Genomic DNA, 16,234 nt, shown 5'->3' on the forward strand with positions numbered 1-16,234 from the left:
CCTAGAGATGCGGGCCGTATTGCTAGCACTGAAATTCTTTCATCCTCACTTGAGAGGTCACCATGTGCTAGTTGTGTCAGACAACACAGTGGTGGTCTCATATATCAACCACCATGGAGGGTTACGTTCACGCCCCCTGTTCAGGCAGGCACAACTAATCCTTCTCTGGGCTGAGGGAAAGTTCTTGTCAGCGAGTGCAATGTACATTTCGGGCAGCCGGAATGTAGGGGCAGACATCCTGTCGAGGCAGGGGCTGAGGCCCGGGGTTGGAGGTTCCATCCACAAGTGGTGGAGTCCATATGGCGGAGGTTCAGACAAACGGAAGTGGATGTGTTCGCCTCCAAGGAGACAACATATTGCTCGCTGTGGTTCACCCTCACTCCTCCTGCACCATTGGGTCTGGACGCCATGGTGCACACGTGGCCAAGGTCACGTCTATATGCTTTTCCCCCGATCGCTTTGCTCCCACAAGTTCTAGCGAGAGTTTGCCTTGACCGTCTACGTCTACTGCTAGTAGCACCTTATTGGCCAGCTCAAATATGGTTCTCGGAGATCATTTCCCTGCTCGACGGTACTCCTTGGGAGATTCCCATCCGCAGGGATCTACTGTCTCAAGCCAGAGGGACTATGGAAACTGTGGGTCTGGCCCCTGAGGGGCACCAGCTCATAGATTCTGGTCTCACAACTGAGGTTGTGGAGACCATGTTAAACACTAGAGCACCATCCACAAGGAAATTGTATGCGCTCAAGTGTTGGCTTTTTGTCTTGTGGTGTGAGGAACGTCAGCTAGACCCAGTGAACTGTGCAATAGCTACAGTCCTGGAGTTCTTACAAGAACGTTTCTCAGCAGGGTTGGCTCCTTCTACAATCAGGGTTTATGTAGCCGCTGTTTCGGCCAGCCACGCCCCAGCTGATGGAGCCTCTGTGGGGCAACATCCTCTAACTTCAAGGTTCATGCATGGTGTCAGACTGCTGAGGCCCATCTGCAGGCCGCGCATACCTTTCTGGGACCTTTCTGTGGTCTTGGAAGGTCTGTCAGGGGCCCCATTTGAGCCCTTAGAGTCAGCCTCTGAGAAGCTTTTGACTCTAAAGGTAGCTCTTCTACTGGCCCTGACATCTCTCAAGCGAGTGGGAGATTTACAAGCTCTCTCTGTTGCCCCTTCCTGCCTTGACTTTGCCCCTGGATTAGCCAAGGCCTTCCTGTATCCTAGGTCGGATTATATTCCTAAAGTGCCTACATCGGCTGCCCACCCTGTGGTGTTGCAGGCTTTCTGCCCTCCTCCGCTCCTCACACCGGAACAAGAGAGGATGCACCTGCTGTGTCCAGTAAGGGCTCCCTGTACTTATGTCCACTGCTCCAGCCAGTGGCGTAAGTCAGAGCAGCTGCTGGTCTGCTTTGGCGGCGACAGTAAAGGTGATGCTATGTCCAATCAGCGCATCTCTAATTGGATAGTGGAAGCAATCTCTATGGCTTCCGAGGCGCACGGTCTCGCCATGCCTCTGGGCATAAGAGCTAATTCCACTAGGGCAGTCACCTCCTCGAAGGCTTTGTCCAAAGGGGTATCCTTGCAGGATGTGTGTGCTGCTGCAGGATGGTCTACGCCACGTCACCTGATCAGGGCAGGCCTATAAGTAGAGGCATGATTTTACACAAGCTTCAGATATCGGTCACACGCCCAACGGCGCTTCCCATACTGTTATGCTAAATGCAACGTCTCGTTCCCTTCTCAGAGAACAGGGTTACATGCGTAACCCCAACGTTTTTCTCTTTTTCTTTTGTCCCCTAAAACTTTTCTATTTGTTTTTCACCTAAATTTTCTTGGTTGCTGTATCACATTAAAGGTGGAAAAGATCTTAAATTATTTATCGTTGTTTGTTTTTTACATAACAAAATCTGGGTGTGTAGACTTTTTATACAACAGTTAGTTCTGGTCCACTAATTTGATGGGTTAAGCAGCATTCCAAGAGTGCTTATATTTCCTATAACCACACTGGAGCATTTCACTGTTTGTATCACTCCGCCACGTAAAATTACACTTCCTAGAACGACATGGGTACTACAGTAGTGTTCGCGACAACATCAGTGGACATGTCAAACAATATTTTTCAGGAATATAACTATTCACTTAAAATATGAAAGCTCATCAGATGAAGATGAAAATGAAGAAGGGATGGGAATGTACAAATTAATGTCAGCTAGCCGACGTGATATAAAGTGAGCATCTTTGGGATCTATTTCTGCTACCAGAACAAAAACAAACAGAACCTTTGGCCATAGTATGTATGAAATATCAGTTACTCAATATTAATTTCTTGTTAATATAGAATGGTTGTATAAACGCAATGCCGTATATGTAAGAGTTTTGGGATATTGCGATATTGCTTAATTATTACCACTGAAGCTAAGCTAAGGGAACAATGCAAAATGGGCTGTTGTATGCCCATGTTGTACATTTTAGGGTAAGATAATATTGCTTGGGGAACAGAAGTATTCCTGTACAGTATTGTGTTTTGTCTTGAGCATTCCACAAAGCATGGGCATCAGGGGAAATTTATGCGTGGAAAATCTCAATGTGTATCAAAAGAACAGTGATGTTACAGCATATGTGTAGTTCAGCCAGACCATAAATGCTGATTATTCAACATTAATCTGGTGTTTAGTGAGCCTTTTGGCAACATTTATGAAGCTTTAGGATCCATGAAATGTTATGAATTGCAGGCTGAATAATTCTCACTGGTTAAAATACTGTAGCTGAGGCTAGAAATATTGCCTTAGTGCAGAGGTCACAGCTTTTGTGTTAGACACACATGTGCCATGTAAACAGATCATTTGCATAAGCATGGACTCAATCACCATCTAGAAGTAGTCTATGAAAATCTACACATATACTTAATGAAGTAAATATCTGTTTGTTTAGACACACAGACAGAGACAAAAATCATATGCACAAATACTTCGTACACACATATACACACCAGCACACACACTGCTATGTGCATATAGACTCTTAGAGACTCATTTAGACTCTTAGAGACTCCTTTCTAGACTAACATATCTGTTTGTATGTGATTGTGTGTGCACTCACAACACAGACAATAACTAAAACTTGTGAGAGAGTATAGACTTTGTACACTTGAAATCAGAGCCCAGCTGCAGTTGCACAGTGCTTCACCAGTAGTTTCAAGCATTCAAGACTATTTTTTGGCTCCATCATCTATTAGCAAATGAAAACCAAAAAAGTATTTGTTCAATAAAATAAATAGTTTATAGGTTAACATCAATTCTAAATTATGCTTTCATATTGTAACAATTAGAATAATCATTCAATTATTCATAATCTTCTAATAATTATCTGGTTTATTAAATCCCAGTCATTAAAATGTTTTGCAGCAGGTCTCTGTCATTGGTTATTGGGCTTTGTGCGAGTGGGTAAATACAACCACTGCACAAATAAGCTCTGCTGTCGTGTGTGTTTTGTTCTGCCTGCTGTTTGAAACCAAGTTTATATACAGTACAAGTCAGAAGAGACACTCCCAAAGTTTTAGTGTGTCTGTGTTTGTCTGTGTTTGCTTCCCACCCTCGATACCCTTAACATTCTTCTGCAGTGTTTCTCTGTAGTTAAGAAACAAGATTGAAAACTGTTTTCTCAGTTTTCAATACTTATCTTAATATCTTAATACTTGACTGCCTTTATACTGTTGATGGTATGGTGCTGATACAATGCTATGGTGTTTTGTGATGCCATAGATGATGATGAAGATCCTTTCCAGCCAGTGACCTCAGATGAGACAGTGGCAGAGGGAGGTACAGTGACTCTGACATGCCGTGTGGCTGAGACTGATAATTCCTCCCTCCAGTGGTCCAACACTGCACAACAGACACTCTACTTTGGAGCTAAAAGAGGTAAGGCACACAGGGACTGGTGGGTGGAGAGAAATGCATGGATGGATGAGTGGTCAGATAAATGGAAGAATGGATGGGTAAACATAAGGACAAATGGATGGGTGTATGATTTTAACCCTCAAAGAAATTGTGGTGGACAGAAATATCCCAACTGAAGAAGAATGAGAAATAATGAACAAATAAATGAAGAAGGAAGACGAATAATAGATAGACAGGAAAATCTGCTCAGTGAAAGACCCAATACAAAATTAGAGGAGAGAAATACCTACATATACTTAACTCATTCTCACACACATTTAACTATGTTTTATGCACTCCTAAAATGGAGCAGTTAAAACACACACGCGTGTGCACGCACATCCACCCACCCACACACACACACTTATCTATGAATACACCAACTTTCTTAGAAAATATAAAATCCTTAAGGGTTCTTTGGTTGTCCTATAGGTTCTATAAAAGTTCCAAGTAGAACCAATTTTGGACCTTTAATCTGACAAAACCTTGAAGAACCCTTTTTCTGAGAGTGTGTGGAGGATGTCTCTGATTAAATTAAGTATATAATTAAATATATATATATATATATAAATTTACTGTGACTGTGCAACCCATTTCACTGGACAATCTCAAAAGAGCAGAGGATACAATTGTGCATTTTTGTCAGCATGAGTGCTTTGCTGAAGAATTTGAAACTTTGCAAATGGACGACCATATGAAGTCACATAGTTTAATTTGCAAGTTCGACCCCATACTCAAAAATGAACTCCTGCATGTTGGTGGGACACTTGGCAGATTGGCAATGCCAGACAAAAGAAAACATCCACTCATTCTTCCAAAGAACCATCATGTGTTGAAACCAGTTTTGAGACACATTCATGATTAACTAGGCCACTGTGTAAGGAATCACATGCTGTACAATCTAAGGCAATGTTATTGGATTCCTGCAGCTAATGCACTGGCAAGGAAAAATTGTTTAGAGTGTTTTTTGCAGACTCTTACACTAACTTTGAAGGACAAAAGATTGCAGACATGCCAAAACAAAGAGTAAGCCCTGAACTACCTCCATTTACATATGTTTGAGCAGACTGCTTTGGTCCAATAATAGTAAGAAGAGGATGTAATGATGTTAAAAAGTACAGTGTTATTTTTACATGCCTTACCACCAGAGCAATTCACTTAGAAATAGCCAGTTCACTGGACACAGTTTCATGTACAGTATCAATGTAATCAGACAGTTTATTTGTAGATAAGGACAAGTATAAGAAAGCTGACAGTGGAACAAACCTCACTTCAGCAGAGCGTGAACTAAAAAATGCAATCAAAGAATGGAATCAAGATAATAAACTGGAAATCATTTTGCAACAAAAGGGAATGAAATTGGCATTTAATCCACCAGCTGCCACACATCACAGAGGAGTATGGCAGAGACTAATCAAACGAGTAAACAAACTTTAATGTCAATCATGAAGGAACAATCTTTGGATGAAGATCTCTTCACACCTTTATTTGTGAGGTGTAAGCCATTATTAATAGTCGCCCATTGACAACAGTGATGTGATAATCCTGGCGACCTTACCCCAAACCACCTTCTACTTTTAAAAGGACAGCCAATATTACATTTTGTACAAGTCAGTTTGTTCAAGACTTGTACAATAGAAGTAAGTGGAGGAAAGTGCAATATCTTTCAGACCTTTTCTGGAAAAGATGGGTGAGAAAGTATCTTCCAAATTTACAGGAGAGGCAGAAATGGAACAAACAAAGGAGAAACTTTTCTTCCTGGAGATATTGTCTTGGTGGCAGATCCTACTGCACCAAGAGGATCTTGAATGATTGGAAAGGTTATTAAAATAATTGCAAACTCCAAAGGAACTGTTTGTAGCCTTTGTTTGAAAACAAAATTAAGTGGCAAATAAAAACCAATTACTATAGTCTGCATATTGGTTGAAAATTCATTATGCTGGTTTAATGAATTATCAGTGTTATGAGCATGTTTATTATGTCTCATCTGGACTCATGTTCACATGCACTACTTTGAATAAACTTTAAAATATGAACTTCCTTGATTATTATCCAATTGACAAACTGAATCATGGTGAGGACAAATGTATGAACTATGGGGGAAGTTGACTCCTGTCAGGGAAATGAATGCTGGTCATCTGCATAGTAGACGGAGATCCTGTCCAATTGATAGGATTGGATTGCATTAGATCTCTCAACATTGACCGATTCATCAAACCAAGGAACTTTGGTCTCATCAGATCACTTCAGTGATACTTGAGAAAATGGTTATGGCTGTGTCACATACTTGCATCTCACAAATTCAATTAATCAAATTCATAATTCATTCATAATGGGAAAATCCAATCCAATCTGACTGCAGCAGTACTGGCAGCAAATATAGAATGAATGCTCAAAAGAGAGTTCAGGTCCCACTTGACAAATCCATCCTCTGGACCGACAGCACATCTGTATTGAAATATATTGGAAATGAGAATGAAAGATTCAAAACATTTGAAGACCACAATGAAAAAACGTCACAAAACTGTATTTTTGGAGTTGTGTATACACGGCTTTTGATTGAGCATTGAAGAATGATCTCATAAATGTACTTAGAAAGATCAGAGTCACAGAATTTTCCATTTAAAATAAAGCTATGCTATGGAAAATGATTACTCAAATAGGCTTTGAGTAATGGCGGATACCCAGCTGAGTGAATTTCATTTTTAACTTACTATCAAATTTCTTCAACATATCTCATTAATAATTGCTCTAATATTAATATAATAATAATAATAATAATAATAATAATAATAATAATAATGAATACTTCATTAATATTTATATTAATGTTAATAATTAAAAATTAATAATATTCAAGTTGAGATTGATGTGTAATGTATATTCTGTGAGTTTTCAGTATTTAAGTGATGTTGATGCTCAGGTGAATAAATTAGTATAAGTTCATCACTGTATTACTGTGAATACCCATGAAAGAAAGATCAGAGTCCGCACAAGCATTTTTTCATGCTTCAATTAACACAATGCAAACAATAATGGCTAATAACTTTTGGTGTCTTCATAAAGACTATGAATGGGTCTAGTGAACATATCATCAAGATTTTCTCTGTTCTCAACTATTATGACTTAAGAAGGTTCTGAACTTTTTAATTCAAATTCCGGAATTCAAGCACAGTGTGACTCTGATCGTTTTATCATTGGTGCCTTCATTTGTGGCCAATAAAGTTAACACAATTTGAGAACTAACAAAAGTCACACAGTGGCAACACATCAGCACAAAACAGAACCCTGCAGATTATGCATCTTGTGGACCTGAATGCGTGTACCTGGTTCATCGGTCTAGTTTCTCAAGTGCCCAAAAACAAAATAACGTCATAAAAATGCTATTGAAAGATGCCAGCAGACATACAGTGGTGCTTGAAAGTCTGTGAACCCTTTGGAATTTTCTATAACACTGCATAAATATGAACTAAAACATCACCAGATTTTCACACAAGTCCTAAAAGTAGACAAAGAGAACCAAATTAAACAAATGAGACAAAAATATTATACTTTGTCATTTATTTATTTAAGAAAATGATCCAATAGGTGTTTTCAATCAGTTGGATGACATTCAGGTGTGAGTGAGCACCCTATTTTATTTTATTTTTAAAAAACAGGGATCTATCAAAGACTGATTTTCACAGCATATGTTTGTGGAAGTGTATCATGGCATAAACAAAGGAGATTTCTGAAGTTGTTGATGCTCATCAGGCTGGAAAAGGTTACAAAACCAGCTCTAAAGAGTTTGGACTCCACCAATCCACAGTCAGACAGATTGTGTACAAATGGAGGAGATTCAAGACCATTGTTACCCTCTCCATGATTGGTCGACCAACAAAGATCACTCCAAGAGCAAAACGTGTAATAGTCTGCAAGGTCACAAAGGAAGCCAGAGTCATTTCTAAGCAACTAAAGGCCTCTCTCACATTGGCTAATGTTAATGTTCATGAGTCCACCATCACAAGAACACTGAACAACAATGTTGTTGGCATGGCAGGGTTGCAAGGAGAAAGCCACTGCTCTCCAAAAAGAACATTGATGCCCTTCTGCAGTTTGCTAAAGATCACATGGACAAGCCAGAGGTTGTTGGAAAAATGTCTCGTGGACGGATGAGACCAAAATAAAATTTATGGTTTGAATGAGAAGCTTTAAGTTTGGAGAAAGGAAAACACTGTGTTCCAACATAAAAACCTTATCCCATCTGTGAAACATGGTGGTGGTGCTAGTATCATGGTTTGGGCCTATTTTTCTGCACCTGGGCCAGGACAGCTTGCCATCATTGATGGAACAATGAATTCTGAAGTATACCATCAAATTCTAAAGTAAAATGTCAGGACATCTGTCCATGAACTGAATCTCAAGAGAAAGTGGGTCATGCAGCAGAACAACGAACCTAAGCACAAAAGTCATTCTACCAAAGAATGGTTAAAAAGAAAGGTCAAAGCCCTGACCTTAATTCATTAGAAATGTTGTGGAAGGACCTGAAGCAAGCAGTTCATGTGAAGAAACCCACCAACCTCCCAGAGCTGAAGCTGTTCTGTAATGAGGAATGGGCTAAAATTCCTCCAAGATGATGTGTAGGACTCACATACTTTTGCCATTCACAGATATGTAATGTTGGATCTTTTCCTAAGTAAGCAAATGACCAAGTATAATATTTTTGTCTCATTTGTTTAATTGGGTTCTCATTGTCTACTTATAGAAAATATTCTGTTTTACAGTACGTCATATTTATGCAGCTATATAGAAAATTTTAAAGGGTTCACAAACTTTCAAGCACAATTCTAAGCCTTTCAATTGTTTGTTTAAATGGCTCATACAGTAACAAAATAAATTGATAATACAATGGTACAATGGAATCTGAGCATAAACGTATTTTTTTTTTTTAATCATCCCTAATAATCATGTACGTAGTTGTGTTAACTTTACTATCAACTGTTAAGATATTGAGAGATTGAGAGTTATGTAATTCAGTTTTTATATTGTTATAATGTCCAAATGCACCAATGTAATATTGACATTTTTTGACATGAATTTTTAATAGTATATAGCAATAGTATAGGAAATAGCCAGGAAAAAATATAGGAACCATTATGACCATGGTAAAGCTAATTTTCAATATTGATTTTATTATCATTTCTGAGCTAATAATTTTAGACCTGAATGTACATATTACATATTCACAAACTACAATCACTGAGCACTTTATTAGAACACTATACTAATACTGGGTAGGGCCTCACTTTGCTCTCAAAACAGCCTCAAATCATCATTCCATGAATTCCACAAGCTGTTGGAACCATTCCTTTAAGATTGTGGTCCATGATGGCATGATTGACGTCAGGAAATTCCATTGCAAGGTCAGACGATTGGCAAACAGGCATTAACTTGGGCAAGGCAGAGATCAAGGTCGTGGTACGGAAAACAGGGTTGATAAACAAAACATGAAACGTGGCATACAGCGAGGGACTGGTAGCGGAGAAACCAGTAAACTAAACTAACGAGCCTAAACATGAAACTGACTATGACTATGACTATGGAACGCATTAAACACATCTACTCTATTCTAGTCTAATATTCCGTATTGAGTGTTGCAAGGCATGCGGTATATATGCTGACATGATTACCCTCGCAACTGCTAACAGCTGAGGGTAATCCAGACACATGTGACATGACAACCAATGACAGGACGGTGAGGAGACATGACATAAACAATAACAAAAGCACATGTTGAAATGTCACTGCTGTCAACATTGGAAAAGCAAGTGCTCGCGCATTCGCGCTTAGAGCATGCTGCTTCAAGGGGGAATCATGACAGAACCCCCCCCAAAGGCACTCCTCCCGGAGTGCCTGGCGGCCCCGGCCCCCTGGGCAGAATGTCCCAAGCAGAGCCAGGCCACCGCATGGTGTTCTTGGTGGAGCAGGGAAACAAAGCGCTGTACTCGGCAGAGCAGGGAAGCAGGGCGACGTCCTCGGCGGAGCAGGGGAGCAGAGCGACGTCCTCGGCGGAGCAGGGGAGCAGAGCGACGTCCTCGGCAGAGCAGGGAAGCAGAGCGACTTCCTCGGCAGCGCAGGGAAGCAGAGCGACATCCTCGGCAGAGCAGGGAAGCAGAGCGACATTCACAGCAGGGCAGGCAGGCTGAGCATGAAGGCAGAGTGACGTCCTCGGCAGAACAGGAAAGCAGAGCGACGTCCTCGGCTGAACAGGGAAACAGAGCGACGACCACAGCCGGGCAGACAGGCTGAGCGACGTCCTCGGCGGAGCATGAAAGCCCTCGTCGGAGCAGGAAAGCGGAGCGACATCCTCGGCGGAGCAGCAAAGCGGAGCGACGTCCTCGGCAGCGCAGGGAAGCAGAGCGACATCCTCGGCAGAGCAGGGAAGCAGAGCGACATTCACAGCAGGGCAGGCAGGCTGAGCGAAGTCCTCGGCGGAGCATGAAGGCAGAGTGACGTCCTCGGCAGAACAGGAAAGCAGAGCGACGTCCTCGGCTGAACAGGGAAACAGAGCGACGACCACAGCCGGGCAGACAGGCTGAGCGACGTCCTCGGCGGAGCATGAAAGCCCTCGTCGGAGCAGGAAAGCGGAGCGACATCCTCGGCGGAGCAGCAAAGCGGAGCGACGTCCTCGGTGGAGCAGGGAAACAGAGCGACGTCCTCGGCAGAGCAGGGAAACAGAACAACATCCTTGGCGGAGCAGGAAAGCAGAGCGACGTCCTCGGCTGAACAGGGAAACAGAGCGCTGTACTCAGGAGTGCAGGAAAGCGAAGCAAAGTCCCCTGTAAGGCCAGGGAGAGGAGCGTGGGTCTCCGTGAGGCCAGGGAGAGGAGCATGGGTCTCCGTGAGGCCAGGGAGAGGAGCGTAGCTCTCCTCGAAGCAGGAGGGGGGAACGATGTTCGCCATGGAGCAGGAAGGCTGAGCGACGACCTCAGCCGAGCAGGGAGACTGAGCGACGACCTCAGCCGAACAGGGAGGCTGAATGATGACCACAGCTGAACAGGGAGGCTGAGCGACGTCCACAGCTGAGCAGGGAGGCTGAGCGACGTCCACAGCTGAACAGGGAGGCTGAGCGACGTCCACAGCTGAACAGGGAGGCTGAGCGACATCCACAGCTGAACAGGGAGGCTGACCGGGTCGGTAGACTTGGGTGTGGGCTGAACTTCGGTGACCAGGTCGGTAGACTTGGGCGTAGGCTGAACTTGGGCGACCGGGTCGGTAGACTCGGGCGTGGGCTGAACTTGGGCGACCGGGTCAGTAGACTTGGGCGTGGGCTGCACTTGGTCAGCAGGTTTGGACTTGAGCATGACTTGGTTAGCAGGCTTGGACATGAGCATGACTTGGTCAGCAGGCTTGGACATGAGCATGACTTGGTCAACTGGGTCAGGAGGCTTGGATGTGAACGTAACTTGGTCAGCAGGCTTGGACGTGAGTGGAACTTGGTTAACTGGGCTGGACATGAGCAGAACCGGATCAGCAGGCTTGGACATGAGCATGACTTCTGGCCGTAGTGTCATTGGGGCTTTTCTGTGTAAACGTTTGTGCTGACGCCAGCTGCTCTTGAAGCATTCCTTGGAGCAGAAGAAAGCTTCCTGGAGGCCCAGCTTCTTGTAGGTGGGACATTGAAGCTGAGTCTCTTTCCTGCAGCCCTCGGTCATACATCTCGGAGAATTCTCCCCCGCGTTGGCCGGAACCTAAAGCGGATCGCTGGTTACTGCCCTGTCCATCTCCTCATAATAGAGGTTGAATGGCGGGTCCGCCTGGGGCTGTCCATTGACTCTCCACCCCAGTAAATCAAGACCACGAAGTTGTCCAGGCTGTGAAAACTCCTCCATAAAAAGTTCTGAAAATTGTGAGACATCATGGAGGGCTGAGGACCCAGTACTCACCAGCTGCTCCGCCCAGTCACGGGCCGGACCGCAAAACCGGGACACCATGAACCCGATCCACTGTCTCTTATTAGGTTTGGGATATGCCAGGCTGCAAAAATACACCTGGCAGCTAAGCAGAAACTCCAGCGGGTAGCTCCCCAATCCCGCTGTCTCTGGTGGAAGCTCGACGTCGTACCTTTGAGGAAATTGCACGGACGAAAAACGCGGCCAGTAATCCAAGCGTTCCCTGATGAGGTATTGTCCAATTACTTCCCTGGTTTCTGTAGCTTGACCTCTCTCTCGTCCTCGTGCTGCATCCGTGGTGCGGCGGGATATTCTGTCACGTCTTGTGATGGAGCGGAAGATAAGGCGGATGCAATCGCAGTTCGAACGAGAGTTTTATTTAAAGAAAGACAGGCAGACAAATCCAAATCGTAATCCAAAACGTAATCCAAAACATGCAAGGTCAGACGATCGGCAAACGGGCATTAACTTGGGCAAGGCAGAGATCAAGGTCGTGGTAAGGAAAACAGGGTCGATAAGCAAAACATGAAATGTGGCATACAGCGAGGGACTGGTAGCGGAGAAACCAGTAAACTAAACTAACGAGCCTAAACATGAAACTGACTATGACTATGACTATGGAACACATTAAACACATCTACTCTATTCTAGTCTAATATTCCACATTGAGTGTTGCGAGGCATGCGGTATATATGCTGACATGATTACCCTCGCAGCTGCTAACAGCTGAGGGTAATCCGGACACACGTGACATGACAACCAATGACAGGATGGGGAAGAGACATGACATAAACAATAACAAAAGCACATGTTGAAATGTCACTGCTGTCAACATTGGAAAAGCAGGTGCTCACGCATTCACGCTTAGAGCACGCTGCTTCAAGGGGGAATCATGACAATGTGGACTTTCATGCTGCGAATCTCCCATTCTTCCACATCCCAAAGGTGTTCTATTGGATCCAGATCCCCTGAAAAACAATGAACTTTTTGTCATGTTTATGAAATCCATTAGAGATGACTTTTGCCTTGAGATATGGTGCATTATCATGCTGGAAGTAGCCATACTTGAATTAGACATTGATGTGTGTGAAAATCCCAGGAGATTAGCAGTCAAAATCACTGAGATCACGTTTTCTCCCAATTCTGAGGGATGATGTGAATATTACGAGAAGCAGTTGGCCCATATCTGCATTATTCTATGCATAGCCTCAACCAGTGCAGCATTATGGTGAATGCTCTAGGACTTACAGCACTTTTTATATGTGGTTCCTCTCTGTTTATGGGACCAAAAGTAATTTGACCGTTTGCTGCTCATCTGTTCCATAACCAGTTGTGTGTTATTCCCTCATTATTTGACTTACAAGTAAGCAGATAAAAGGTCTAGATTTGATTTCAAGTGTGTCATTTGCATTTGGAATCTGTTGCTGTTAACTAACATGAAGGCTAAAAAATCTAAACAAACCCAACAGAGAGATAGCAAAAACCTTAGCTGTGGCCAAATCAACTATTTGCTACATTCTTAAAAAGAAAGAATGCACCAGTGATGAACAGCAAAAGAAAACAACTGTGGTGGGTGACAGAAGAATTATTTCCCTGGTGAAGAAAATCCCCCTCACAACAGTTGGCCAGATCAAGAACACCCTCCAGGAGGTAGCTTTATCTATGTCAACAATCAAGAAAAGACTTCACCAAAGTAAATACAGAGGGTTTACTACAAGATTCAAACCATTGATAAGCCTCAGAAACAGGAAGACCAGCTTAGAGTTTGCCAAAAACATCTAAAAAAAAAAAAAAGAAGAAGAAGAGCAGGCCTGTACAGTTGTAGAACAACATCCCATGGACAGAGAAGAGTATGGAGAAGGGAAAGAATTTTGCTGGTCCAAAACATACCACATTATCTTATGGCATGGGCATATATAGCTGCCAGTGGAACTGGTTCCCTTGTGTTTATGCTGACAAAGGCAGCAGGATGAATTCTGAAGTGTACAGGGATATATTGTTTACTCGGATTCAGCCAAATGCTTCAAAACTCATTGTACAGTCTTTCACAGTACAGGTGGACAGTAATCTGAAGCATACTTTGAAAGCAATCCAAAACTTTTTTTAAGGCAACAAAATGGAATGTTATGCAATAACCAAGTCAATCACCTTAATCAAATTGAGCATGCATTATCAGTTTCAATAAATGCCTGGCAGAGCATCACCAGGCAAGAAACTCGTTATCTGGTGATATGTGTGGATTCCAGACTTCCAGAAGTCATTGACTACAAAGGACTTGCAACCAAGTATTAAACACTGTGAGCACATATTCATGATTTGATTTCAACTCCTTCAGTCCCCTCCAGGAGTATTGGAATAGCAAAGTCAATTCTTTTGTTTTGGCTATACACTGAAGAAATTTGGGTTTGAGATCATTTCCTATTTACATGTAGACATGTTAAACAACTTAGAACATGGCACCTTTGGTGGCAGAGTAGCCAATTTTTAGGTGAGCAAAAGTACAGGGAACAGACAGTCTTGAAGTAAATTAAAGTAAATAACACTTAATTGCATAGCCCTTGCTTGCAATAACTGCATCAAGCCAGTGACTCACTGACATCACCAAACTGTTGCATTCTTTTTTTGTGATGGTTTTCCAGGTTTGCAGCACAGCTACTTTCATCCATTCATCCATCCATCTTCCATACTGCTTACAATCCTATAGAGTTGCAGGGAACCTGGAGCCTATCCCAGGGAGCATCGGGCACAAGGCAGGGTACACCCTAGACGGGGTGACAGTCCATTGCAGGGCATGACTACAGCTACTTTTAGTTGTTGTTTCTGTTTTTTAGTTGGGATTTCTGTGGAGATTTCTTTGGGTTTTGTATTGGAGTTCTGTGGGGAGAGTGTCAAAGGCAGACACCACTGGTGTGGGCTCGACCCATTTTTGTAATAGATGAATATGAATTCAGCTGTGTGTCTGCCTGCTTACCAGGCTGTTGCAGTCAGTAGTTGTCTGGGCTCACCCTCTCAAGGACTGTGTATGGGCCCTGCCAGCGAACCAGGAACTTGCAGGAAGTGCTTGGGAGTAGGAGCAGCACCCGGTCACCAGGCTGGAACTCTATGGGCTGAGCTGGTCGGTTGTAGGCCCTTTGCTGGTCTTGTTGTGCTACCTCCATATGCTCCTGGGCAATCGGTGTCACTTGGTCAAGCCGTTCCTGCGTGTCCTGGATGTACTCTACCAGGGAGTGAAAGAAAGAGGGTTGTTCCTCCAAGGCCTCCCAGGCCATGTCCATCAGTCCTCAAGGGCGCTGTCTGAAGAGAAGCTTGGAATACTCATCTTGGGATTCTGGTTAATCCTTTCTATCTTCTGCACCTTGCCCCAACAGTGTTTTATGCAGTTGTCCTCCTTCTGCTTGCACCTGAAATTTCATTCCTGAGCGACCTGATTAAACACAGAAGAGACAGGGTTAGAGTGTGTGGGTGTCTCATCTGAAGTGGCTTATTCCAGGCATCCCCTTCTCCATAGGCCAGGTAGGCCTGCCGGACGCGTGGTTGGGGAGCTGGTGTCTTCCAACAGTGTCTGTTGGCGGGTATGGCATAGGCTCATCCCAGGGTGTTCCATAGGCAAATGGTTCCATGGGCATGGTGGTGAAGGAGCCGGCCACAGCATGAGCTTGGGGGGACCTCCATTCTCCCCTGCCAATTTCCAGGGTGGCTAGGGTGCTAGAGAGCCTCACTTCCCGATGGCCTTGCACTATTCAGGCAGCAGAGCTTGCAAAAACCAGTCCATCACCACCCATTCGACGACTAGGGAGGTGGTGTGTCGGTCTGTTTGGAGCACAGACACTCAGAAGACAGCCGTTAGACTCACTGTTAGCCGTTAGACTAACAGTCCTTCAGGGCTGCCACAACAAGCTAACACTAATTCACTATTCTCAATGGAAAAAAATGGAATCATAAATCTGTTCTGGAAATTCTAGAAGATTAAACAATACATGCAGCAGCCTCGGGATAGGTAGCAAGTTTATTACTTTCTGCAGAAAGGTCTCAAGTACACATGTATATTGTCAAGATACAAAGATGGATACGGAAGCAAGATCTTCAAACATTTAATAAATAAACAACAAAACAAAGACACCACAACATGAGGCAAAACACTATTGCAAAAACTAAAAACGGAAATGTGGACAAAGGCATAGAAAGACGATAGTTAGACGATACGTAAGACGAAGAAGCAGTACAAACAGTGGCTATATATAGGAGTGCTCGTTAAACAAAAAACGTGATACAGGTGCAGGTGGTCATGTGACAATGATGTAGTATGGTGCAGTGGCTGCTGGGAAATGAAGTCCAGAGTTCCCTCCTTGATATATGACAGAACCCCCCCCCCCCCCCCGAA

The 16,234-nt window shown here is 43.5% G+C and overlaps 1 protein-coding gene across 2 annotated transcripts in view; it reads left to right on the forward strand.

Moving 5' to 3' along the window:
* Positions 1-16,234, forward strand: part of cadm3 (cell adhesion molecule 3) — a 230,423-nt gene that overhangs the window by 144,281 nt on the left and 69,908 nt on the right. For both annotated transcript variants that reach the window (XM_053651421.1, XM_053651420.1), the window contains exon 3: positions 3,749-3,904. In XM_053651421.1, the coding sequence (XP_053507396.1) occupies positions 3,749-3,904 (156 nt within the window). The remainder of the gene's footprint in view (positions 1-3,748; positions 3,905-16,234) is intronic.

Source organism: Ictalurus furcatus, chromosome 20, assembly GCF_023375685.1.
Source record: "Ictalurus furcatus strain D&B chromosome 20, Billie_1.0, whole genome shotgun sequence".
In the NCBI taxonomy this organism is placed as follows: Eukaryota; Metazoa; Chordata; class Actinopteri; order Siluriformes; family Ictaluridae; genus Ictalurus; species Ictalurus furcatus.